The sequence below is a fragment of the Oncorhynchus keta genome, chromosome 24 (genome assembly GCF_023373465.1).
Source record: "Oncorhynchus keta strain PuntledgeMale-10-30-2019 chromosome 24, Oket_V2, whole genome shotgun sequence".
Classification (NCBI taxonomy): Eukaryota; Metazoa; Chordata; class Actinopteri; order Salmoniformes; family Salmonidae; genus Oncorhynchus; species Oncorhynchus keta.
Window position 1 is genome coordinate 22,429,821 of NC_068444.1, and position 27,604 is coordinate 22,457,424.

Sequence of the window (27,604 nt, forward strand, 5' to 3'; positions counted from 1 at the left end):
TAAATACGTAGGCCCATTATAATGTATATAAATATATAGGCCCATTATAATGTATATAAATATATAGGCCCATTATAATGGATATAAATATTTTGGCCCATTATAATGTATATAAATATATCGGCCCATTATAATGCATATAAATATATAGGCCCATTATAATGTATATAAATATATAGGCCCATTTTCATGTATATAAATATTTTGGCCCGTTATAATGTATATACATATGTAGGCCCATTATAATTTATATAAATATATAGGCCCATTATAATGTATATAAATATATAGGCCCATTTTCATGTATATAAATATATAGGCCCATTATAATGTATATAAATATATAGGCCCATTATAATGTATATAAATATATAGGCCCATTATAATGTATATAAATATATAGGCCCATTTTTATGTATATACATATTTTGGCCCATTTTTATGTATATAAATATTTTGGCCCATTATAATGTATATAAATATATAGGCCCATTATAATGTATAGAAATATATAGGCCCATTTTCATTATATACATATTTTGGCCCATTATAATGTATATAAATATATAGGCCCATTATAATATATATAAATATATAGGCCCATTATAATATATATACATATATAGGCCCATTATAATGTATATAAATATATAGGCCCATTATAATGTATATAAATATATAGGCCCATTATAATGTATATAAATATATAGGCCCATTATAATGTATATAAATATATAGGCCCATTATAATATATATAAATATATAGGCCCATTATAATATATATATAAATATATAGGCCCATTATAATGTATATAAATATATAGGCCCATTATAATATATATAAATATATAGGCCCATTATAATATATATAAATATATAGGCCCATTATAATGTATATAAATATATAGGCCCATTATAATGTATATAAATATATAGGCCCATTATAATGTATATAAATATATAGGCCCATTATAATGTATATAAATATATAGGCCCATTATAATATATATAAATATATAGGCCCATTATAATGTATATAAATATATAGGCCCATTATAATATATATAAATATATAGGCCCATTATAATGTATATAAATATATAGGCCCATTATAATGTATATAAATATATAGGCCCATTATAATGTATATAAATATATAGGCCCATTATAATGTATATAAATATATAGGCCCATTATAATGTATATAAATATATAGGCCCATTATAATGTATATAAATATATAGGCCCATTATAATGTATATAAATATATAGGCCCATTATAATGTATATACATATGTAGGCCCATTATAATGTATATACATATGTAGGCCCATTATAATGTATATAAATATATAGGCCCATTATAATGTATATAAATATGTAGGCCCATTATAATGTATATAAACATATAGGCCAATTATAATGTATATAAATATATAGGCCCATTATAATGTATATAAATATATAGGCCCATTATAATGTATATAAATATGTAGGCCCATTATAATGTATATACATATATAGGCCCATTATAATGTATATAAATACGTAGGCCCATTATAATGTATATAAATATATAGGCCCATTATAATGTATATAAATATATAGGCCCATTATAATGGATATAAATATTTTGGCCCATTATAATGTATATAAATATATCGGCCCATTATAATGCATATAAATATATAGGCCCATTATAATGTATATAAATATATAGGCCCATTTTCATGTATATAAATATTTTGGCCCGTTATAATGTATATACATATGTAGGCCCATTATAATTTATATAAATATATAGGCCCATTATAATGTATATAAATATATAGGCCCATTTTCATGTATATAAATATATAGGCCCATTATAATGTATATAAATATATAGGCCCATTATAATGTATATAAATATATAGGCCCATTATAATGTATATAAATATATAGGCCCATTTTTATGTATATACATATTTTGGCCCATTTTTATGTATATAAATATTTTGGCCCATTATAATGTATATAAATATATAGGCCCATTATAATGTATAGAAATATATAGGCCCATTTTCATTATATACATATTTTGGCCCATTATAATGTATATAAATATATAGGCCCATTATAATATATATAAATATATAGGCCCATTATAATATATATACATATATAGGCCCATTATAATGTATATAAATATATAGGCCCATTATAATGTATATAAATATATAGGCCCATTATAATGTATATAAATATATAGGCCCATTATAATGTATATAAATATATAGGCCCATTATAATATATATAAATATATAGGCCCATTATATATATATATATAAATATATAGGCCCATTATAATGTATATAAATATATAGGCCCATTATAATATATATAAATATATAGGCCCATTATAATATATATAAATATATAGGCCCATTATAATGTATATAAATATATAGGCCCATTATAATGTATATAAATATATAGGCCCATTATAATGTATATAAATATATAGGCCCATTATAATGTATATAAATATATAGGCCCATTATAATATATATAAATATATAGGCCCATTATAATGTATATAAATATATAGGCCCATTATAATATATATAAATATATAGGCCCATTATAATGTATATAAATATATAGGCCCATTATAATGTATATAAATATATAGGCCCATTATAATGTATATAAATATATAGGCCCATTATAATGTATATAAATATATAGGCCCATTATAATGTATATAAATATATAGGCCCATTATAATGTATATAAATATATAGGCCCATTATAATATATATAAATATATAGGCCCATTATAATATATATATAAATATATAGGCCCATTATAATGTATATAAATATATAGGCCCATTATAATATATATAAATATATAGGCCCATTATAATATATATAAATATATAGGCCCATTATAATGTATATAAATATATAGGCCCATTATAATGTATATAAATATATAGGCCCATTATAATGTATATCAATATATAGGCCCATTATAATGTATATAAATATATAGGCCCATTATAATATATATAAATATATAGGCCCATTATAATGTATATAAATATATAGGCCCATTATAATATATATAAATATATAGGCCCATTATAATATATATAAATATATAGGCCCATTATAATGTATATAAATATATAGGCCCATTATAATGTATATAAATATATAGGCCCATTATAATGTATATAAATATATAGGCCCATTATAATGTATATAAATATATAGGCCCATTATAATATATATAAATATATAGGCCCATTATAATATACATAAATATATAGGCCCATTATAATATATATAAATATATAGGCCCATTATAATGTATATAAATATATAGGCCCATTATAATTCTGACCTACTTTTCATCTAGTTTTAGACGTTGACCTGGAGTGTTTTTCTTACCCAGAAGAATAATCACCCCCACCTCTACCTCACGTGGGCCAAATTGAAAGGGCTCTGTAGCCGCATGCAGCCCCCAGGTTGTAGTTCGCCCACCCCTGTTCTAACACTATCATTAACAACAGGTTCCACTTAGAGTGACCATTTGAATAGCCAAGGTAGTACACACATTCAATTCAGTTAATGGAAGACTCTCCAGCCGTGGAACAATCTCAATCACAACAAATGAAGACAAAGGACCTCTGCCAATGTGTCACTCAGCAAGAATGTTCTGCAGCTTATCTGTCATCATTCCATGAAAGTACATGAACCTCAAAAGCAAATCAATTCCCTGTGAGCAAATCATTTTCAGGACCAAAAGGCAAATAAAAGGCCCATTAGAAAGCATAGACATGCATACTGTGCATATTGTGCCAAATCATTATGGATGCATCTGAATGAGTGTAAAAACATGCCACATTTCAACCACGGACGTCATTCATTAATCACTCTATACAGTGATTGTGTGTGTATGTGTGTGTGTGTGTGTGTGTGTGTGTGTGTGTGTGTGTGTGTGTGTGTGTGTGTGTGTGTGTGTGTGTGTGTGTGTGTGTGTGTGTGTGTGTGTGTGTGTGTGTGTGTGAGTGTGTGCGCGCGCGCGCGTGAGCGTGTGCATGTAGCTCGTATAGCATGCGGGTGTGTTTTGGTTATGGTACGGCTTCTATTTGGCTGTGTGCACAGCTGTCAGGGAGAGGAGAACTACAATAAACCGCCACAATTAACGGAGTAAAAACAGAGAACCAACCTATTGGTGGCTGCCAAGTCACCTCCAACCCAGAATCAGACTCCAGGGCCCAGCCAACGGCCTAATGGAGGCCAATTCACTCACTGATGCCATTAGGAGAGAATGAGGGGAATCGAGATAGAACAGAACGTACCGTGCAAAGGTGGAAAGAGCTCCAAGGACTTGGTGGCAGGGCTGCTTTGTCTTTACATGGGCTCAAATAATGCCCTGAATAGTTCACGGTCTCCTCTCCCTTTAGGATCTTTGCCCCTCTCTATCTCTCTCTCTCCCCCTCGCTCTCTCTCTCCCTCTCTCTTTCTCTCCCTCGTTCTCTCACACAGTCTTACTCTCGCTCATTTTCTTCCCACAGAAGAAAGGCTCTTTTGGATACCTGGCTAAGCTCTTCCCCTGTCCGGCAGCATAAGCAGCTAAACACGGCCTATACACAACCTTAGCAGGTTCTGCATGGAACTCTTGCATAACATTACTTACATTCAGAATGGTAATTAGGCCGATAAGGGCTGTGATCCTGACGGTGATTAAGACTGGAGGCTGGAACTCAGTCCACGAGTCGCTAAGAGTTTACGTTGTAGCCCTTTACACTCATACCCATATGCAGGTTGAAAATGACATATTTGGGCATTGATAAGCACCTAAATTGTGACGCAGTGGCTGTACAGTACCATGCCATACATGACGTCAGAGCTCTGGCTCTGCGCTTCACAGCTCTGTATGGGTTTTGACTAACAGCCGTTCTGAACTTAAGCACTGCATTCAACAAGAAGTTGCCCCCATCCCTCCCACTAATTGAGCAACTTTTTTGTTGTCTGAGTGAGGGAAATGCTGTACATTAAGAGGACTCTATGTATTCAGAAAGATGAGGCGTTGAGGATTATAATAAATACCGCTTTGATGTCATACAAGCCAAACATGCGTGAGTCCAAATGTGCACTTCACATTTCCATATCATAAAACTCAGGTCATATACAATGTCAATGTTTGTGATCACTATGTTTGATGTACAGTTACAAGATGACCTGGCGTTACACAATGACATTTTATTTATTTTTATTTATCTAACCTTTACTTAACTAGGCAAGTCTGTTAAGAACAAATTCTTATTTACAATGATGGCCTACCGGGAAACAGTGGGTTTGTTCAGGGGCAGAACGACAGATTTTTACCTTGTCAGCTCAGGGATTCGGTTACGTTCTAACCACTAGGCTACCTGCCGCCCCAACTGAGTAGAATGGAACTATATTTGTCAGTTGGGAAGAAAATCTGAATGCCTGACTCCTTTCTATGCACATCAAAATGATGATATTTTTCTCTGAATTTCCCTGTGAAAGCCTAACATTGTAAGATCCGAATCGTATTTAACTTAGCTACTCATGTTGGCAATAGAACAAGCTTTCTAATGATGCCGACCTGACCCAGATTGCGATTTATAATGGGCCGTATTTGGATTTCGTAAACAACAACAGTAATTGTGTGATGGCGGGGATGCAGGGTTGTGTTCCAAACAAAACAACTACAAGTGTGCTTGTTCTACAGATGTAAGGTATTCATTTGATCACTCTTTTGTTGCTGGGAATATTCCTGCACAGCAGGAAATGCAAACTTGTGTATTCAAGGTTTAAAAAGGCTTCTATAGTTTATGATTTCCACTTTAAAATGTCAAACTTGATTTGCCATAAAGGAAAATGTATCAACCCTTACCAAAAATATATATAATACTATATTATTACCAAAAGTATATATATAATATATTATAATCCACATAATAATTCACATTTCCTGTTGCCGCAGGATTATTTTACTGCTGTAGCAAAATGGCTCAAATTAAGATCCTACATCTGCAGTTCCTCAACAGCACAGCTGGGAGAGCAAAAGAAAAAAAACATGTTGTTGAAGCCTCTTCTTTGAGTCATAAAAATGCATTGAAATTGGTGCATTGAAATTGGCCACATGGAGACACCAGCTAAGGCAAACAATACTATTTCAGCTGTTTCTTGTTTATTCAAGGTCTAAAAGGCATGCTAAAAGGCATGCTTCGGTTCGACTGGCAAACTGAATGAGTGTGCTCGTCGCATACTCCCTTAAAAGACCTTTGATAAACATGAAAAAGCAGAAATAATATTGTTTGTCTATCTAGGGACACCGTAGCCAGTACACACTTCCTCAAAATAGTCAAGGACCATATCACCTCCACCCTACCTGACACCCTAGACCCACTCCAATTTGCTTACCGCCCAAATAGGTCCACAGACGATGCAATCTCAACCACACTGCCCTAACCCACCTGGACAAGAGGAATACCTATGTGAGAATGCTGTTCATCGACTACAGCTCGGCATTCAACACCATAGTACCCTCCAAGCTCGTCATCAAGCTCGAGACCCTGGGTCTCGACCCTGCCCTGTGCAACTGGGTACTGGACTTCCTGACGGACCGCCCCCAGGTGGTGAGGGTAGGCAACAACATCTCCTCCCCGCTGATCCTCAACACGGGGGCCCCACAAGGGTGCGTTCTGAGCCCTCTCCTGTACTCCCTGTTCACCCACAACTGCGTGGCCACGCATGCCTCCAACTCAATCATCAAGTTTGCGGACGACACAACAGTGGTAGGCTTGATTACCAACAACGACGAGACGGCCTACAGGGAGGAGGTGAGGGCCCTCGGAGTGTGGTGTCAGGAAACCTCACACTCAACGTCAACAAAACTAAGGAGATGATTGTGGACTTCAGGAAACAGCAGAGGGAACACCCCCCTATCCACATCGATGGAACAGTAGTGGAGAGGGTAGCAAGTTTTAAGTTCCTCGGCATACACATCACAGACAAACTGAATTGGTCCACTCACACTGACAGCGTCGTGAAGAAGGCGCAGCAGCGCCTCTTCAACCTCAGGAGGCTGAAGAAATTTGGCTTGTCACCAAAAGCACTCACACACTTCTACAGATGCACAATCGAGAGCATCCTGGCGGGCTGTATCACCGCCTGGTACGGCAACTGCTCCGCCCTCAACCGTAAGGCTCTCCAGAGGGTAGTGAGGTCTGCACAACGCATCACCGGGGGCAAACTACCTGCCCTCCAGGACACCTACACCACCCGATGTTACAGGAAGGCCATAAAGATCATCAAGGACATCAACCACCCGAACCACTGCCTGTTCACCCCGCTATCATCCAGAAGGCGAGGTCAGTATAGGTGCATCAAAGCTGGGACCGAGAGACTGAAAAACAGCTTCTATCTCAAGGCTATCAGACTGTTAAACAGCCACCACTAACATTGAGTGGCTGCTGCCAACACACTGTCATTGACACTGACCCAACTCCAGCCACTTTAATAATGGGAATTGATGGGAAATGATGTAAATATATCACTAGCCACTTTAAACAATGCTACCTTATATAATGTTACTTACCCTACATTATTCATCTCATATGCATACGTATATACTGTACTCTACATCATCGACTGCATCCTTATGTAATACATGTATCACTAGCCACTTTAACTATGCCACTTTGTTTACTTTGTCTACATACTCATCTCATATGTATATACTGTACTCTATATCATCTACTGCATCCTTATGTAATACATGTATCACTAGCCACCTATGCCACTTTGTTTACTTTATCTACATACTCATCTCATATGTATATACTGTACTCGATACCATCTACTGTATGCTGCTCTGTACCATCACTCATTCATATATCCTTATGTACATATTCCTTATCCCCTTACACTGTGTATAAGACAGTAGTTTTGGAATTGTTAGTTAGATTACTTGTTGGTTATCACTGCATTGTCGGAAATAGAAGCACAAGCATTTCGCTTCACTCGCATTAACATCTGCTAACCATGTGTATGTGACAAATAAAATTTGATTTGATTTGATTTGATTTGATTAGTCCGAATTAAGATAATTCAAGAATTCTGCCATTAATTTAACTAAACTGTTTGGTGCAGTATTTCTCAGGTGCATGAAGAAGAGTTGTCTATCGGTGAATGTCAACAAACACTTATGTTAAACGTGTTTAGCGGAGGTGAAGTCAGGTGCAGGAGAGCAGAGTGTAGCAAACAGGCGCACTTTAATTCCGTTCCAAATTGGCAGCACAATAAAAACATACAAGTGCCAAAACCAAGAAAATAACAAAAGTAATGTGCCTGACAAACCACATAACAATAAACAATTACACACAAAGACATGATGGGAAACAGAAGGCTAAATACATGTAGATAAATTAGGGAATGAAAACCAGGTGTGTATGGAACAAGACTAAACAAATGGACATAGCGAGGAGCCGACTCCGGCGGAAGTCGTGACAACTTAATTGAAGAATACATACTCTTGACCAATAACCATTGAAAGGGCATAGACTTCGGCACCAAACTTTGTCTTTGCCTCGAGAAAAAAATGTGTTTGCACAAACACCAAAAAAACCCTTGCCGAAGACCAGAACGAACAAAAAGTGACAAAAACTGTTCCCAACTGTTTCGGATGGGAAGCATGCGGAAAACCTAAGTCCTCTCACTCAAACCCTTGTAATTGTTTTGTCTTATGTTGCACCTACCCCACATTTTCCGGGAATGTGCTTGTCATGTTACTGAATGTATCCAGAGTATTTCAGATTTCGTTATCAACAAATGTGGCGAAAAGTACAGTCAATGTAAAATGCACATAAAATCAACAGTGTAGTGTTAGGATTCAGTCTTGTGTCAGGTCAACTGTTGTGTCCTCAACTTTGGCAGTAATCTCCAAACTGTTCCCTTTAAATGGGTACCATGCTCAGGGCCTGCTCCAGGCATGAACAACATAAGCGGTCACTTAGGGCCTCAGGCCCCTTTAAAACTGGAACAATTTCTCACCACCCCATGGCAAAATGGGAATAATTGCAGGAAATTAGCTGTAAAACTGAGAGAAAAAAACACTATCTGCCCCACGGCAAAATGAGTAGAATTCCATCAAATGTTATAACATTTCAAAAATGTCTCTCCACCCCATGGCACAATGTGTACAATTGCAGGAAATGTAATAAAACATTGTTTATCTCTGCCGTCAAGAGGGGGGCCACTACCCCAAAAATTGAGGAGGCAGTTGGCAGCGGGAGGAGGTAAGGAACTGGTATGTCTTCCCAATATAAAGGATAAAAATAGCATAAATAGGAAAGTATACCAGTTTCATTTGAGGACCAGGATGTTGACAGCTGTGCCATACAGATTGCAAAATATCTTGGAAGAGCATTGTTGGAAGATTTGTAGAGACCTGGTCAGTCAATCACCAAACATTCTAATACACTTAGTAAAAGTATTTATCTTCAACTTTGATGAGATAGATTCAAATTGTATGTTAAACATCACAGCATAGCTGAACGATATATGGCGCGTAGAAATTCGAAGAGGGTATCAGCAGGGATACACTTACATGTCCAACAGTTAGTGGACACCTGCTCGTCGAACATCTCATTCCAAAATCATGGGCATTAACATGGAATTGGTCCCCCCTTCACTGCTTTAACAGACACCAGATATTGGAACATTGTTGCAGGGACTTGCTTCCATTCATCCACAAGAGCATTAGTGAGGTCGGGCACTGATGTTGGGTGATTAGGCCTGGCTCACAGTCGGCGTTCCAATTCATCCCAAAGGTGTTCTATGGGGTTGAGGTCAGGGCTCTGTGCAGGCCAGTCAAGTTCTTCTACACAAATCTCAGTATGGACCTCGCTTTGTGCACAGGGGGCATTGCCTTTCCCAAACTGTTGCCACAAAGTTGGAAGCACTGCCAGTTGGTGAAGTGTGATTCATCACTCCAGAGAACGCGTTTCCACTACTCCACAGAGTCCAATGGTTGCTCCTGTGGTTCACTCTGGATGGGAGTGTCTGCTGAAAATGTTTGGTGGGGGGGGGCAAAACCAAATCGCTAGAGCCGGCACTGACCAAGCAAATGCATTACGTATTTATTTTGTAAGAAACATTTCAATTTAACCCTATCCATATTGGCCAATTCCCACGAGTGTAAAGGGTAACACCAGTCACTCATTCACGCACTGCCTGTCAATCAAAACCTGTGGCATCATCGTTTTAGCTTTCCTTGTGTTTGAGGTAATGGTAGGTTTGGGGGTGATAGAACGCGCATGTGTGTGTGTGTGTGTGTGTGTGTGTGTGTGTGTGTGTGTGTGTGTGTGTGTGTGTGTGTGTGTGTGTGTGTGTGTGTGTGTGTGTGTGTGTGTGTGTTTTGGCCAGGGTCCAGTGATACTGGTGATGGTACAGCAAAGGATACACACACACACACACACACACACACACACACACACACACACACACACACACACACACACACACACACACACACACACACACACACACACACACACACACACACACACACACACACATAGTGCCACAAACACCCCATCAGAAGCCTGCTGGTTAAGTATCCACTGAGCAGACATGACATACTTGAATCACCTCTCTATCAACAGTATTGTTCTGATATCACCTCTCTATCAACAGTATTGTTCTGATATCACCTCTCTATCAACAGTATTGTTCTGATATCACCTCTCTATCAACAGTATTGTTCTGATATCACCTCTCTATCAACAGTATTGTTCTGATATCACCTCTCTATCAACAGTATTGTTCTGATATCACCTCTCTATCAACAGTATTGTTCTGATATCACCTCTCTATCAACAGTATTGTTCTGATATCACCTCTCTATCAACAGTATTGTTCTGATATCACCTCTCTATCAACAGTATTGTTCTGATATCACATCTCTATCAACAGTGTTGTTCTGATATCACCTCTCTATCAACAGTATTGTTCTGATATCACCTCTCTATCAACAGTGTTGTTCTGATATCACCTCTCTATCAACAGTATTGTTCTGATATCACCTCTCTATCAACAGTATTGTTCTGATATCACCTCTCTATCAACAGTATTGTTCTGATATCACCTCTCCATCAACAGTATTGTTCTGATATCACCTCTCTATCAACAGTATTGTTCTGATATCAACTCTCTATCAACAGTATTGTTCTGATATCACCTCTCTATCAACAGTGTTGTTCTGATATTACCTCTCTATCAACAGTATTGTTCTGATATCACCTCTCTATCAACAGTATTGTTCTGATATCACCTCTCTATCAACAGTATTGTTCTGATATCACCTCTCTATCAACAGTATTGTTCTGATATCACCTCTCTTTCAACAGTATTGTTCTGATATCACCTCTCTATCAACAGTATTGTTCTGATATCACCTCTCTATCAACAGTATTGTTCTGATATCACCTCTCTATCAACAGTATTGTTCTGATATCAACTCTCTATCAACAGTATTGTTCTGATATCACCTCTCTATCAACAGTATTGTTCTGATATCACCTCTCTATCAACAGTATTGTTCTGATATCACCTCTCTATCAACAGTATTGTTCTGATATCACCTCTCTATCAACAGTATTGTTCTGATATCACCTCTCTATCAACAGTATTGTTCTGATATCACCTCTCTATCAACAGTATTGTTCTGATATCACCTCTCTATCAACAGTATTGTTCTGATATCACCTCTCTATCAACAGTATTGTTCTGATATCACCTCTCTATCAACAGTATTGTTCTGATATCACCTCTCTATCAACAGTATTGTTCTGATATCACTCTCTATCAACAGTATTGTTCTGATATCACATCTCTATCAACAGTGTTGTTCTGATATCACCTCTCTATCAACAGTATTGTTCTGATATCACCTCTCTATCAACAGTGTTGTTCTGATATCACCTCTCTATCAACAGTATTGTTCTGATATCACCTCTCTATCAACAGTATTGTTCTGATATCACCTCTCTATCAACAGTATTGTTCTGATATCACCTCTCCATCAACAGTATTGTTCTGATATCACCTCTCTATCAACAGTATTGTTCTGATATCAACTCTCTATCAACAGTATTGTTCTGATATCACCTCTCTATCAACAGTATTGTTCTGATATCACCTCTCTATCAACAGTATTGTTCTGATATCACCTCTCTATCAACAGTATTGTTCTGATATCACCTCTCTATCAACAGTATTGTTCTGATATCACCTCTCTATCAACAGTATTGTTCTGATATCACCTCTCTATCAACAGTATTGTTCTGATATCAACTCTCTATCAACAGTATTGTTCTGATATCACCTCTCTATCAACAGTATTGTTCTGATATCACCTCTCTATCAACAGTATTGTTCTGATATCACCTCTCTATCAACAGTATTGTTCTGATATCACCTCTCTATCAACAGTATTGTTCTGATATCACCTCTATCAACAGTATTGTTCTGATATCACCTCTCCATCAACAGTATTGTTCTGATATCACCTCTCTATCAACAGTATTGTTCTGATATCACCTCTCTATCAACAGTATTGTTCTGATATCACCTCTATATCAACAGTATTGTTCTGATATCACCTCTCTATCAACAGTATTGTTCTGATATCACCTCTCTATCAACAGTATTGTTCTGATATCACCTCTCTATCAACAGTATTGTTCTGATATCACCTCTCCATCAACAGTATTGTTCTGATATCACCTCTCTATCAACAGTATTGTTCTGATATCACCTCTCTATCAACAGTATTGTTCTGATATCACCTCTCCATCAACAGTATTGTTCTGATATCACCTCTCTATCAACAGTATTGTTCTGATATCACCTCTCTATCAACAGTATTGTTCTGATATCACCTCTATATCAACAGTATTGTTCTGATATCACCTCTCTATCAACAGTATTGTTCTGATATCACCTCTCTATCAACAGTATTGTTCTGATATCACCTCTCTATCAACAGTATTGTTCTGATATCACCTCTATATCAACAGTATTGTTCTGATATCACCTCTCTATCAACAGTATTGTTCTGATATCACCTCTCTATCAACAGTATTGTTCTGATATCACCTCTCTATCAACAGTATTGTTCTGATATCACCTCTCTATCAACAGTGTTGTTCTGATATCACCTCTCCATCAACAGTATTGTTCTGATATCACCTCTCTATCAACAGTGTTGTTCTGATATCACCTCTCAATCAACAGTATTGTTCTGATATCACCTCTCCATCAACAGTATTGTTCTGATATCACCTCTCTATCAACAGTGTTGTTCTGATATCACCTCTCCATCAACAGTATTGTTCTGATATCACCTCTCTATCAACAGTATTGTTCTGATGTCACCTCTATATCAACAGTATTGTTCTGATATCACCTCTCTATCAACAGTATTGTTCTGATATCACCTCTCTATCAACAGTATTGTTCTGATATCACCTCTCTATCAACAGTATTGTTCTGATATCACCTCTATATCAACAGTATTGTTCTGATATCACCTCTCTATCAACAGTATTGTTCTGATATCACCTCTCTATCAACAGTATTGTTCTGATATCACCTCTATATCAACAGTATTGTTCTGATATCACCTCTCTATCAACAGTATTGTTCTGATATCACCTCTATATCAACAGTATTGTTCTGATATCACCTCTCTATCAACAGTATTGTTCTGATATCACCTCTCTATCAACAGTATTGTTCTGATATCACCTCTCTATCAACAGTATTGTTCTGATATCACCTCTATATCAACAGTATTGTTCTGATATCACCTCTATATCAACAGTATTGTTCTGATATCACCTCTCTATCAACAGTATTGTTCTGATATCACCTCTCTATCAACAGTATTGTTCTGATATCACCTCTCTATCAACAGTATTGTTCTGATATCACCTCTATATCAACAGTATTGTTCTAATATCACCTCTCTATCAACAGTGTTGTTCTGATATCACCTCTATATCAACAGTATTGTTCTGATATCACCTCTATATCAACAGTATTGTTCTGATATCACCTCTCTATCAACAGTATTGTTCTGATATCACCTCTCTATCAACAGTGTTGTTCTGATATCACCTCTCCATCAACAGTATTGTTCTGATATCACCTCTCTATCAACAGTATTGTTCTGATATCACCTCTCTATCAACAGTGTTGTTCTGATATCACCTCTCCATCAACAGTATTGTTCTGATATCACCTCTCTATCAACAGTATTTTTCTGATATCACCTCTCCATCAACAGTATTGTTCTGATATCACCTCTATATCAACAGTATTGTTCTGATATCACCTCTATATCAACAGTATTGTTCTGATATCACCTCTCTATCAACAGTATTGTTCTGATATCATCTCTATATCAACAGTATTGTTCTGATATCACCTCTCTATCAACAGTATTGTTCTGATATCACCTCTATATCAACAGTATTGTTCTGATATCACCTCTCTATCAACAGTATTGTTCTGATATCAACTCTATATCAACAGTATTGTTCTGATATCACCTCTCTATCAACAGTGTTGTTCTGATATCACCTCTCTATCAACAGTATTGTTCTGATATCACCTCTATATCAACAGTATTGTTCTGATATCACCTCTATATCAACAGTATTGTTCTGATATCACCTCTCTATCAACAGTATTGTTCTGATATCACCTCTATATCAACAGTATTGTTCTGATATCACCTCTATATCAACAGTATTGTTCTGATATCACCTCTATATCAACAGTATTGTTCTGATATCACCTCTCTATCAACATTATTGTTCTGATATCACCTCTCTATCAACAGTATTGTTCTGATATCACCTCTATATCAACAGTATTGTTCTGATATCACCTCTCTATCAACATTATTGTTCTGATATCACCTCTCTATCAACAGTATTGTTCTGATATCACCTCTCTATCAACAGTATTGTTCTGATGTCACCTCTCTATCAACAGTATTGTTCTGATATCACCTCTCTATCAACAGTATTGTTCTGATATCAACTCTATATCAACAGTATTGTTCTGATATCACCTCTCTATCAACAGTATTGTTCTGATATCACCTCTCTATCAACAGTATTGTTCTGATATCACCTCTCTATCAACAGTATTGTTCTGATATCACCTCTCTATCAACAGTATTGTTCTGATATCACCTCTCTATCAACAGTATTGTTCTGATATCACCTCTCTATCAACAGTTGGGGGGTGTTGGGGGGCCAGTAGGAGGCACTCTTTCCTCTGGTCTTAAAAAAATATTCCAATGCCCCAGGGCAGTAATTGGGGACATTGCCCTGTGTTATTTTTTAAATTTAACCTTTATTTTACTAGGCAAGTCAGTTAAGAACAAATTCTTATTTACAATGATGACCTACTGTGTAGGGTGTTGTTTTTCAGATGGGACGTTAAAGGGGTGTCCTGACTCTCTGTGGTCAAAAAAGATATACCATGGCATTTATCGTAAGAGTAGGGGTGTTAACCCCGGTGTCTAACCCTCATACCATCATGGCCACCTAATCATCCCCAGCTTCCAAATGGCTCATTCAACCCCCCTCCTCTCCCCTTCAACTATTCCCCAGGTCTCTGCTGTAAATGAGAATGTGTTCTCAGTCAACTTACCTGGTAAAATAAGGGTTAAATAAAATAAAAATAGATAAATACAGTATTTCCATCCCGAGTGACACGGTGGTCTAAGGCACTGCATCACATCTAGCTGTGCCACTAGAGATCCTGGTTCGAGTCCAGGCTCTGGCGCAGCCAGCTGCGACCGGGAGACCCATGGGGCGGCGCACAATTGGCCCAGCGTCGTCTGGGTTATGGGACGGTTTGGCCGGCAGGGAAGTCCTTGTCCCATCATGCTCTAGCGAATTCTGTGGCAGACCGGGCGCATGCACGCTGACACGGTCGCCAGGTGTACAATGTTTTCTCCAACACATTGGTGTGGCTGGCTTCGGGATATGCGGGCATTGTGTCAAGAAGCAGTGCGGCTTGGCTGGGTCGTGTTTCGGAGGACGCGCAGCTCTCGACCTTCGCCTCTCCCGAGTCCGTACAGGAGTTGCAGCGATGAGACAAGATTACCAATTGGACTATCAATTGGATACCCAAAATTGGGGAGAAAAAGGGTAGAGAAAATATATATATATAAATAAAAACTGTACAGTATTGCTCTGGTATGAATCCCTGTTTAACTGAGGCCTTTCCTCTACTTAGCCTTGCCACATTCCATGCTGTAAACCTGCAGTGTATGAGGCCTTCTGTTTCAATAACCCTATCAGCTCTGCTCACCAACTCTCTCCAAGGGCCTCGTTGCCCTTAAGTAGCCTGCAGACACTGGCTCCAGCCCAAATGGCACCCTATTCTCTACATAGTGCACCTATTCCCTACATAGTGCACCTCGTCTAAAGCAGAGCACTAAATAGGGAATAGGGTGCCACTTGAGACGCAGACCCTTTGAGAGTCTTTAACGGGTGGAAATCCCAAACTATTGACGTATAGGACATCATTCTTCTCAATTGATGTGGAACCAATGTTATATAAGGCAGCAGGAGCTGTGGGCGTGATTAAGCGTGACAGTTCCAAGTGGGCCAATGCGAAGCCCTCCTGGTCTTCCAGTCCCCATTGTGGGGCAGGTTAGCATTCATTGCAATGACTCATGTTCAGGAGGCATCTTTGCAGTGGTCACTAGCTGACCAAAAAGCACATTTTTGTTTTCATACATTTTTATGATATAGTATATTTTGACTTTGCAGCTGGCCCATCTGGTGTGTTTACGGACATATTCAATCAATCCTTATCCCAGTCTGCTGTTCCCACATGCTTCAAGAGGGCCACCATTGTTCCTGTTCCCAAGAAAGCTAAGGTAACTGAGCTAAACGACTACCGCCCTGTAGCACTCACTTCCGTCATCATGAAGTGCTTTGAGAGACTAGTCAAGGACCATATCACCTCCACCCTACCTGACACCCTAGACCCATTCCAATTTGCTTACCGCCCAAATAGGTCCACAGACGATGAAATCTCAACCACCCGAGTCACTGCCTGTTCACCCCACTATCATCCAGAAGGCGAGGTCAGTACAGGTGCATCAAAGCAGGGACCGACAGACTGAAAAACAGCTTCTATCTCAAGGCCATCAGACTGTTAAACAGCCACCACTAACATTGAGTGGCTGCTGCCAACACACTGACTCAACTCCAGCCACTTTAATAATGGGAATTGATGGAAATTGATGTAAAATATATCACTCGTCACTTTAAACAATGCTACTTAATATAATGTTTACATACCCTACATTACTCATCTCATATGTATATGTATATACTGTACTCTATATCATCTACTGCATCTTTATGTAATACATGTATGACTAGCCACTTTAAACTATGCCACTTTGTTTACATACCCTACATTACTCATCTCATATGTATATACTGTACTCGATACCATCTACTGCATCTTGCCTATGACGTTCTGTACCATCACTCATTCATATATATTTATGTACATATTCTTTATCATTTTACACTTGTGTCTATAAGGTAGTAGTTTTGGAATTAGGTTAGATTACTCGTTGGTTATTACTGCATTGTCGGAACTAGAAGCACAAGCATTTCACTACACTCGCATTAACATCTACTAACCATGTGTATGTGACAAATACATTTGATTTGATTTTGATTTCTAGCAGAAACCACTCAGTTCTGCCTCCAGGGCAAGATTCATGACAATAAACATCAACCTGCCATTGTGGGGGAGTGCGGATGAAAGGAGGGGGGCAGAGAAAACAAACAGCATATGGAATACACATCAAGCCTGATAAGAATCAGGACCCTCTTATGTAAAACCTGTAACAATCCACTTGTTTGGGCCAAACACAAACCCCACGTGTGTGTGTGTGTGTGTGTGTGTGTGTGTGTGTGTGTGTGTGTGTGTGTGTGTGTGTGTGTGTGTGTGTGTGTGTGTGTGTGTGTGTGTGTGTGTGTTAGAGAGAGAGAGAGAGAGAGAGAGAGAGAGAGAGAGAGAGAGAGAGAGACAGGAGAGAGACAGGGAGAGAGAGATATATATAGAGAGAGACAGAGAGAGAGAGAGAGAGAGAGAGAGAGAGAGAGAGAGAGAGAGATTGGAACAGGGAGAGGTGGAGAGAGAGAGAGAGACAGGGAGAGAGAGACAGAGAGAGAGAGAGAGGGAGAGAGAGGGAGGGAGAGAAAGAGAGCGAGAGAGAGAGAGAGAGAGAGGGAGAGAGTTAGAGAGACAGGGAGAGAGAGATATAGAGAGAGACAGAGGGAGAGAGAGAGAGAGAGAGAGAGAGAGAGAGAGAGCAGGACAGAGAGAGACAGAGAGAGAGAGAGAGAGAGAGAGAGAGGGAGAGACAGGGAGAGAGAGAGACAGAGAGAGAGAGAGAGGGAGAGAGAGGGAGGGAGAGAAAGAGAGCGAGAGAGAGAGAGAGAGAGGGAGAGAGTTAGAGAGAGAGAGAGAGAGACAGGGAGAGAGAGATATAGAGAGAGAGACAGAGGGAGAGAGAGAGAGAGAGAGAGAGAGAGAGAGAGAGAGAGAGAGAGAGAGAGAGAGAGAGAGAGAGAGAGAGAGAGAGAGAGAGAGAGAGAGAGAGAGAGAGAGAGAGAGAGAGAGAGAGAGAGAGAGAGAGAGAGAGAGAGAGAGAGAGAGAGAGGGGGGGGTATTTATTGTTCATCCATTAATATACCTTTACTCATTCACTTTTAGCTTTTTCCAAAATTCTATTTAAAAAGGATCATAAAGGTGAACAATATCTCCTTCCTCTTTCCATATTTAATCACAATATAATCTAATCCAATTGCCTCCACTATTTCAATCCCAACAGCAAGGTGAAACCTAAAACCAAGAAATAAGGATGAGGGATTTGACTATGAGTAGAGATTCAATTGTGTTACGATGTGTTAAACCCTTCATCCCTCTCCTCCTCTCTTCCTACTTGTCCTCCTCTCTCATCCCTTTCCCTGAGCACCTTCCCCTCTTCCTCTCCTCTGTTCGCTCCCCTCTCCGCCCCCCCCCCCTCTGCCAGAACACAATGTTCCCCGGCGTGTTTGGGGAATCGGTAGAAATAAATAAATGAGGAATGGAGCACGTCATATAGTTCCTGCAGTATATTCCAGGCCACTCTGAGAAAATAAACAAGATGCTTGAAAAAAGGTTACCTCCTCTTCCTTCTGTAAACCCTGCCTTGATCGCCCCAAACCCACTCAGGGACCACTTAACCCCACAGGCAAATAATAAAGCGAAATGTGGTCATACTGGGTTTGAAGTTTGAAGTGCCTCATTTATCGCTTGTGTCTACAGTACATGTACAGTACACTGAGTTCACAAAAAATTCAGAACACCTTCCTAATATTGACTTGCACCCCCTCAGAAATGCCTTGATTTGTCGGGACATGGACTACAACACTAGTTCTCAGTCCTGGTCCTGGGGACCCCAAGGGGTGCGTGCACATTTTTATTTCTGCCCTAGCACTACACACCTGATTCAAATGATCAACTCATCAAAAGGCTTTGGTGATTTGAATCAGGTGTGTAGTGCTAGGGCAAAAATAAAAATGTGCACGCACCCCTTGGGGTCCCCAGGACCAGGATTGAGAACCACTCGACTACATGAAATCGAATGTCTTCCACAGGGATGCTGGCCCATGTTGAGTAGTGGACCATTCTTGATACACACAGGAAACTGTTGAGCGTGAAAAACCCAGCAGCATTGCAGTTCTTGACACACTCAAACTGGTGCACCTGGCACCTACTACCATACCCCGTTCAAAGGAACTTAAATCTTTTGTCTTGCCCAGTCACCCTCTGAATGACACACATACACAATCAATATCTCAATTAAAAATCCTTCTTTAACCGGTCTCCTCCCCTACATCTAGACTGATTGAAGTGGATTTAACAGGTGACATCAATAAGGGATCACACCTTTCACCTGGATTCACTTGGTCAGTCTATGTCATGGAAAGAGCAGGTGTTCCTAATGTTTTGTACACTCAGTGTATGTTTATAAAATTATGTATGTTAACATGTACTGTATGTGCATAAAAGTGTGTAGGAGAAATTGTAACTGATTCTGCAAGGACTTGTGAGATGAGGCACCTGGCTTGAGCTGTGCGTCAGTCTGTGTGTCAAGCTAAATGGGTGGATGCCCAGAACTGCAACAAAGCCAACCATGTCTGTCATTGTCCATCAGTTGAAAGAGAGCCAGTGGAAAAGACAAGATTGGTTAGTGGAGGAAGAGGGTGAAGGGGAAATGTAGGGTACAGAATGGACGGCAGGGTGCAAGATGTCTACAACTTCTAACAAAGGCTCATTAACTCAAATGCATTGACTCAGAAAGCCTGGCAAACTGTACATAGGTCGATGCATATGATAAACACCTACCAGCTTCCACATACAGTAGGCATAGTTCATTGTGGGAGGAAAGATACACACAAACTGCTTTCATTCATTTTCATGAACTCTGCGTTAGATACATATTTAATGTGCCAAATGCACAGAAATGAACAGAAATCCACAGAAATGTAGAGAAATGCAGAAGTGTTGGTAAAAAAACCCACACAACACTAACCTACTGCGTACCATTTACTTCTGGATGAGTCGTTCCACAAATAGACTGCCTTTTATGACCTTGTGACATTATGTGTGTACATGTTGATAAAACTAAACCATTTTGAAAAATTCCACTAATAGTGTGTTTTCATGTGGGAAAACATGTTTGTTATGAAGTTGAGCATGTGCTCTTTCTGACAGAATGTTCAATTCTGTGAAATAAATGGATATTCCTGAACAAATGTAACTACCCAAAAGGCACTCTATTCACGGAACGACCCGGTTTGCCATCCTACACTTCACCACCTAAAGTCAGTAACTATCTTTAGGCAGTGGAACGTTTGGTATGTATGCATGTGTACTAACATGATTAACATGGATTTTGGAAAAAGTGTTACTAACTCTGGTTGTGTTCTCCAACTATGATATTATATCGCCACCTGGTGGTAATCATACCAAAATGCCAACCAGTGAAACTGCTGTCTTTGGAGTGTTCCTGTGTGTTTTATGGTTTTTAACCCTACGTTGGTCGGGAAGCAGCCCGTCTAACGTCTGTCTGTCTGTCTGTCTGTCTGTCTGTCTGTCTGTCTGTCTGTCTGTGTGTGTTTGTGTATGTGGCATGCATACTCATCCCTACCTTGGTCTGGAAGCAGCAGAAGAGCTGGGTCAGGTAGGGGTGTTTCCTACCTTGGTCTGGAAGCAGCAGAGAGCTTGGTCTGGAAGCAGCAGAGAGCTGGGTCAGGTAGGGGTGTTTCCTACCTTGGTCTGGAAGCAGCAGAGAGCTGGGTCAGGTAGGGGTGTTTCCTACCTTGGTCTGGAAGCATCAGAGAGCTGGGTCAGGTAGGGGTGTTTCCTACCTTGGTCTGGAAGCATCACAAGAGCTGGGTCAGGTAGGGGTGTTTCCTACCTTGGTCTGGAAGCATCACAAGAGCTGGGTCAGGTAGGGGTGTTTCCTACCTTGGTCTGGAAGCATCAGAGAGCTGGGTCAGGTAGGGGTGTTTCCTACCTTGGTCTGGAAGCAGCAGAGAGCTGGGTCAGGTAGGGGTGTTTCCTACCTTGGTCTGGAAGCATCACAAGAGCTGGGTCAGGTAGGGGTGTTTCCTACCTTGGTCTGGAAGCAGCAGAAGAGCTGGGTCAGGTAGGGGTGTTTCCTACCTTGGTCTGGAAGCAGCAGAAGAGCTGGGTCAGGTAGGGGTGTTTCCTACCTTGGTCTGGAAGCAGCAGAAGAGCTGGGTCAGGTAGGGGTGTTTCCTACCTTGGTCTGGAAGCAGCAGAGAGCTGGGTCAGGTAGGGGTGTTTCCTACCTTTGTCTGGAAGCAGCAGAAGAGCTGGGTCAGGTAGGGGTGTTTCCTACCTTGGTCTGGAAGCAGCAGAAGAGCTGGGTCAGGTAGGGGTGTTTCCTAGCCAGGGCCAGGATGCGTTTCTCTGTAAGGGTACAGTCCACATCATCATCCTGCAGGATCACGTCTTTCTTCAGCACCTTCACAGCATACACTTCATCAGTTCCTTTCAGCTCAGCCAGCATCACCTACAGGGAAGACCCGTAGAGGTTATCATACACCTCATCAGTCCCTGTCAGCTCAACCAGCATCACCTACAGGGAAGACCCGTAGAGGTTATCATACACCTCATCAGTCCCTATCAGCTCAGCCAGCATCACCTACAGGGAAGAACCTCAGAGGTTATCATACACCTCATCTGTCCCTTTCAGCTCAGCCAGCATCACCTACAGGGAAGACCCGTAGAGGTTATCATACACCTCATCAGTTCCTTTCAGCTCAGCCAGCATCACCTACACAGACAGACAGACAGACAGACAGACAGACAGACAGACAGACAGACAGACAGACAGACAGACAGACAGACAGACAGACAGACAGACAGACAGACAGACAGACAGACAGAGACTGACTGACAGTACTGTACCTTTCCGAAGCTGCCTTTGCCCAGGACCTTGATGAAGAGGAAGTCCTGCAGGGTCATCCTCTTGGTCTGGATGATCTTGAGTTCTCCGTTCTCTCGGGCCTCGCCCACCTCTGAGCCCAACCCCACCCTGCTGGAAGAGGAGGACGAGGCTGACTTGTGTTCCTGTCCACGTTGCTCAAACGACAGCGCCTTGCGGATGTTCTCCAACTCTTTCAGATCTGGGAGAGAAACCAGAGAGGGAAAGGAGGAATAAGAGTGTGTTCCTCTGTGTAAGGCCAGGGGTGGAAATAATAAGAAAAACACTCCCCGGAACCCTCCAAAGTACCACCATGAATTGAATGTACTGTACAGATGCACATTTTGACATGTGTGTGTACCTTGGTCACATGGGGAGGTGGGGGCCGATTTGGATCGGTCCTCCTCTGTCTGGGGGGTACATGGTAACGGCTGCTGGGGTTCTTGGGTTATCTATGGAGAACAACATCCTCATTTTCACCATTATCATAATCATCGTCCTGCAATCCTTCTCAATCTATACCACATCTCTATACCACATCTACCACCTCTCTCTACCACATTTGCCACATCTCTCTACCACATCTACCACATCTCTCTACCACATCTACCACATATCTCTACCACATATCTCTACCACATCTCTCTACCACATCTCTATACCACATCTACCACCTCTCTCTACCACATCTCTATACCACATCTACCACATCTCTCTACCACATCTACCACATCTCTCTACCACATCAACCACATCTCTCTACATCTCTCTACCACATCTCTCTACCACATCTCTCTACCACATCTACCACATCTCTCTACCACATCTACCACATCTCTCTACCACATCTAACACACCTCTCTACCACATCTCTATACCACATCTACCACCTCTCTCTACCACATCTCTCTACTACATCTGTACCACATCTGACACATCTCTCTACCACATCTCTCTACCACATCAACCACATCTCTATACCACATCTACCACATCTCTCTACCACATCTACCACATCTCTCTACCACATCTAACACACCTCTCTACCACATCTACCACATCTCTATACCATATCTCTATACCACATCTACCAAATCTCTCTACCACATATCTCTACCACATCTCTCTACTACATCTGTACCACATCTGACACATCCCTCTACCACATCTCTCTACCACATCAACCACATCTCTCTACCACATCTCTATACCACATCTACCAAATCTCTCTACCACATATCTCTACCACATCTATCACATCTCTCTACCACATCTCTCTACCACATCTACCACATCTCTATACCACATCTCTACCACATCTCTCTACCACATGTACCACATCTCTCTTCAACATCTAACACATCTCTCTACCACATCTCTCTACCACATCTACCACACCTCTATACCACATCTCTCTACCACATCTACCACATCTCTCTACCACATATACCACATCTCTATACCACATCTACCACATCTCTCTACCACATATACCACATCTCTCTACCACATCTCTATACTACATCTACCACATCTACCACATCTCTCTACCATATCTCTCTACCACATCTCTATACCACATCTATCACATCTCTCTACCACATCTCTATACTACATCTACCACATCTACCACATCTCTCTACCACATCTCTATACCACATCTCTATACCACATCTACCACACCCCTCTACCACATCTCTATACCACATCAACCACATCCCTCTACCACATCTCTATACCACATCTACAACATCCCTCTACCACATCCCTATACCACATCTCTCTACAACATCTCTCTACCACATCTACCACATCTCTCTACCACACCTAGATGTTGGACTTAATGCACTTTAGCACTTGCACTTCAACATGTAGCATAATTCTGTAATTTTTATGAAATTGCACTTATCCAGCCTACTTTCTTGTAAATATCCTTTGCTATCTGTTTTAAAATATGTGATTTTGTTTGTATGTATTGCAGAGGCGTGGACTCGAGTCACATGACTTGACTTGGTAGAAAATAAAACAACTTTAGACGACTTTGACTTGGAGCCTCACGACTATGATCCTGTAACTCCCGCTGCATACCGGTAGGGTAGGCCGTATGATCCTGTAACCCCCGCTGCATACCGGCAGGATAGGCCATATAATCCTGTAACCCCCGCTGCATACCGGTAGGGTAGGCCGTATGATCCTGTAACCCCCGCTGCATACCGGTAGGGTAGGCCATATAATCCTGTAACCCCCGCTGCATACCGGCAGGATAGGCCATATAATCCTGTAACCCCCGCTGCATACCGGTAGGGTAGGCCAATGATCCTGTAACCCCTGCTGCATACCAGTAGGGTAGGCCGTATGATCCTGTAACCCCCGCTGCATACCGGTAGGGTAGACCGTATGATCCTGTAACCCCCGCTGCATACCGGTAGGGTAGGCCGTATGATCCTGTAACCCCCGCTGCATACCGGTAGGGTAGGCCGTATGATCCTGTAACCCCCGCTGCATACCGGTAGGGTAGACTGTATGATCCTGTAACCCCCGCTGCATACCGGTAGGGTAGGCCGTATGATCCTGTAACCCCCGCTGCATACCGGCAGGGTAGGCCGTATGATCCTGTAACCCCCGCTGCATACCGGTAGGGTAGGCCGTATGATCCTCTAACCCCCCTGCATACCGGTAGGGTAGGCCATATGATCCTGTAACCCCCGCTGCATACCGGTAGGGTAGGCCGTATGACCCTGTAACCCCCGCTGCATACCGGTAGGGTAGGCCATATGATCCTCTAACCCCCGCTGCATACCGGTAGGGTAGGCCATATGATCCTGTAACCCCCGTTGCATACCGGTAGGGTAGGCCGTATGACCCTGTAACCCCCGCTGCATACCGGTAGGGTAGGCCATATGATCCCCGAACCCCCGCTGCATACCGGTAGGGTAGGCCATATGATCCTGTAACCCCCGCTGCATACCGGTAGGATAGGCCATATAATCCTGTAACCCCCGCTGCATACCGGTAGAGTAGGCCAATGATCCTGTAACCCCCGCTGCATACCGGTAGGGTAGGCCGTATGATCCTGTAACCCCGCTGCATACCGGTAGGGTAGGCCGTATGATCCTGTAACCCCCGCTGCATACCGGTAGGGTAGGCCGTATGATCCTGTAACCCCCGCTGCATACCGGTAGGGTAGGCCGTATGATCCTGTAACCCCCGCTGCATACCGGTAGGGTAGGCCAATGATCCTGTAACCCCTGCTGCATACCGGTAGGGTAAGCCGTATGATCCTGTAACCCCCGCTACATACCGGTAGGGTAGGCCGTATGATCCTGTAACCCCCGCTGCATACCGGTAGGGTAGGCCGTATGATCCTGTAACCCCCGCTGCATACCGGTAGGGTAGGCCGTATGATCCTGTAACCCCCGCTGCATACCGGTAGGGTAGACCGTATGATCCTGTAACCCCCGCTGCATACCGGTAGGGTAGGCCGTATGATCCTGTAACCCCCGCTGCATACCGGTAGGGTGGGCCAATGATCCTGTAACCCCCGCTGCATACCGGTAGGGTAGGCCGTATGATCCTGTAACCCCCGCTGCATACCGGTAGGGTAGGCCGTATGATCCTGTAACCCCGCTGCATACCGGTAGGGTAGGCCGTATGATCCTGTAACCCCCGCTGCATACCGGCAGGGTAGGCCGTATGATCCTGTAACCCCGCTGCATACCGGTAGGGTAGGCCGTATGATCCTCTAACCCCCTGCATACCGGTAGGGTAGGCCATATGATCCTGTAACCCCCGCTGCATACCGGTAGGGTAGGCCGTATGACCCTGTAACCCCCGCTGCATACCGGTAGGGTAGGCCATATGATCCTCTAACCCCGCTGCATACCGGTAGGGTAGGCCATATGATCCTGTAACCCCGTTGCATACCGGTAGGGTAGGCCGTATGACCCTGTAACCCCCGCTGCATACCGGTAGGGTAGGCCATATGATCCCCGAACCCCCGCTGCATACCGGTAGGGTAGGCCATATGATCCTGTAACCCCGCTGCATACCGGTAGGATAGGCCATATAATCCTGTAACCCCGCTGCATACCGGTAGAGTAGGCCAATGATCCTGTAACCCCGCTGCATACCGGTAGGGTAGGCCGTATGATCCTGTAACCCCGCTGCATACCGGTAGGGTAGGCCGTATGATCCTGTAACCCCCGCTGCATACCGGTAGGGTAGGCCGTATGATCCTGTAACCCCGCTGCATACCGGTAGGGTAGGCCGTATGATCCTGTAACCCCCCGCTGCATACCGGTAGGGTAGGCCAATGATCCTGTAACCCCTGCTGCATACCGGTAGGGTAAGCCGTATGATCCTGCAACCCCGCTACATACCGGTAGGGTAGGCCGTATGATCCTGTAACCCCCGCTGCATACCGGTAGGGTAGGCCGTATGATCCTGTAACCCCCGCTGCATACCGGTAGGGTAGGCCGTATGATCCTGTAACCCCCGCTGCATACCGGTATGGTAGACCGTATGATCCTGTAACCCCCGCTGCATACCGGTAGGGTAGGCCGTATGATCCTGTAACCCCCGCTGCATACCGGTAGGGTAGGCCAATGATCCTGTAACCCCCGCTGCATACCGGTAGGGTAGGCCGTATGATCCTGTAACCCCGCTGCATACCGGTAGGGTAGGCCGTATGATCCTGTAACCCCGCTGCATACCGGTAGGGTAGGCCGTATGATCCTGTAACCCCCGCTGCATACCGGTAGGGTAGGCCGTATGATCCTGTAACCCCCGCTGCATACCGGTAGGGTAGGCCGTATGATCCTGTAACCTCCGCTGCATACCGGTAGGGTAGGCCGTATGATCCTGTAACCCCGCTGCATACCGGTAGGGTAGGCCGTATGATCCTGTAACCCCCGCTGCATACCGGTAGGGTAGGCCGTATGATCCTGTAACCCCGCT

General features: G+C 41.9%; 1 protein-coding gene across 5 annotated transcripts in view; it reads right to left on the reverse strand.

The window, feature by feature from the left end:
* Positions 1–27,604, reverse strand: part of LOC118357702 (protein kinase C epsilon type-like) — a 170,990-nt gene that overhangs the window by 45,637 nt on the left and 97,749 nt on the right. For all 5 annotated transcript variants that reach the window (XM_052477973.1, XM_052477975.1, XM_052477976.1 and 2 more), the window contains 3 exons: positions 23,010–23,100; positions 22,633–22,850; positions 22,061–22,234 (listed from right to left, as the gene is read on the reverse strand). In XM_052477973.1, coding sequence (XP_052333933.1) covers positions 22,061–22,234; positions 22,633–22,850; positions 23,010–23,100 — 483 coding nt within the window. The remainder of the gene's footprint in view (positions 1–22,060; positions 22,235–22,632; positions 22,851–23,009; positions 23,101–27,604) is intronic.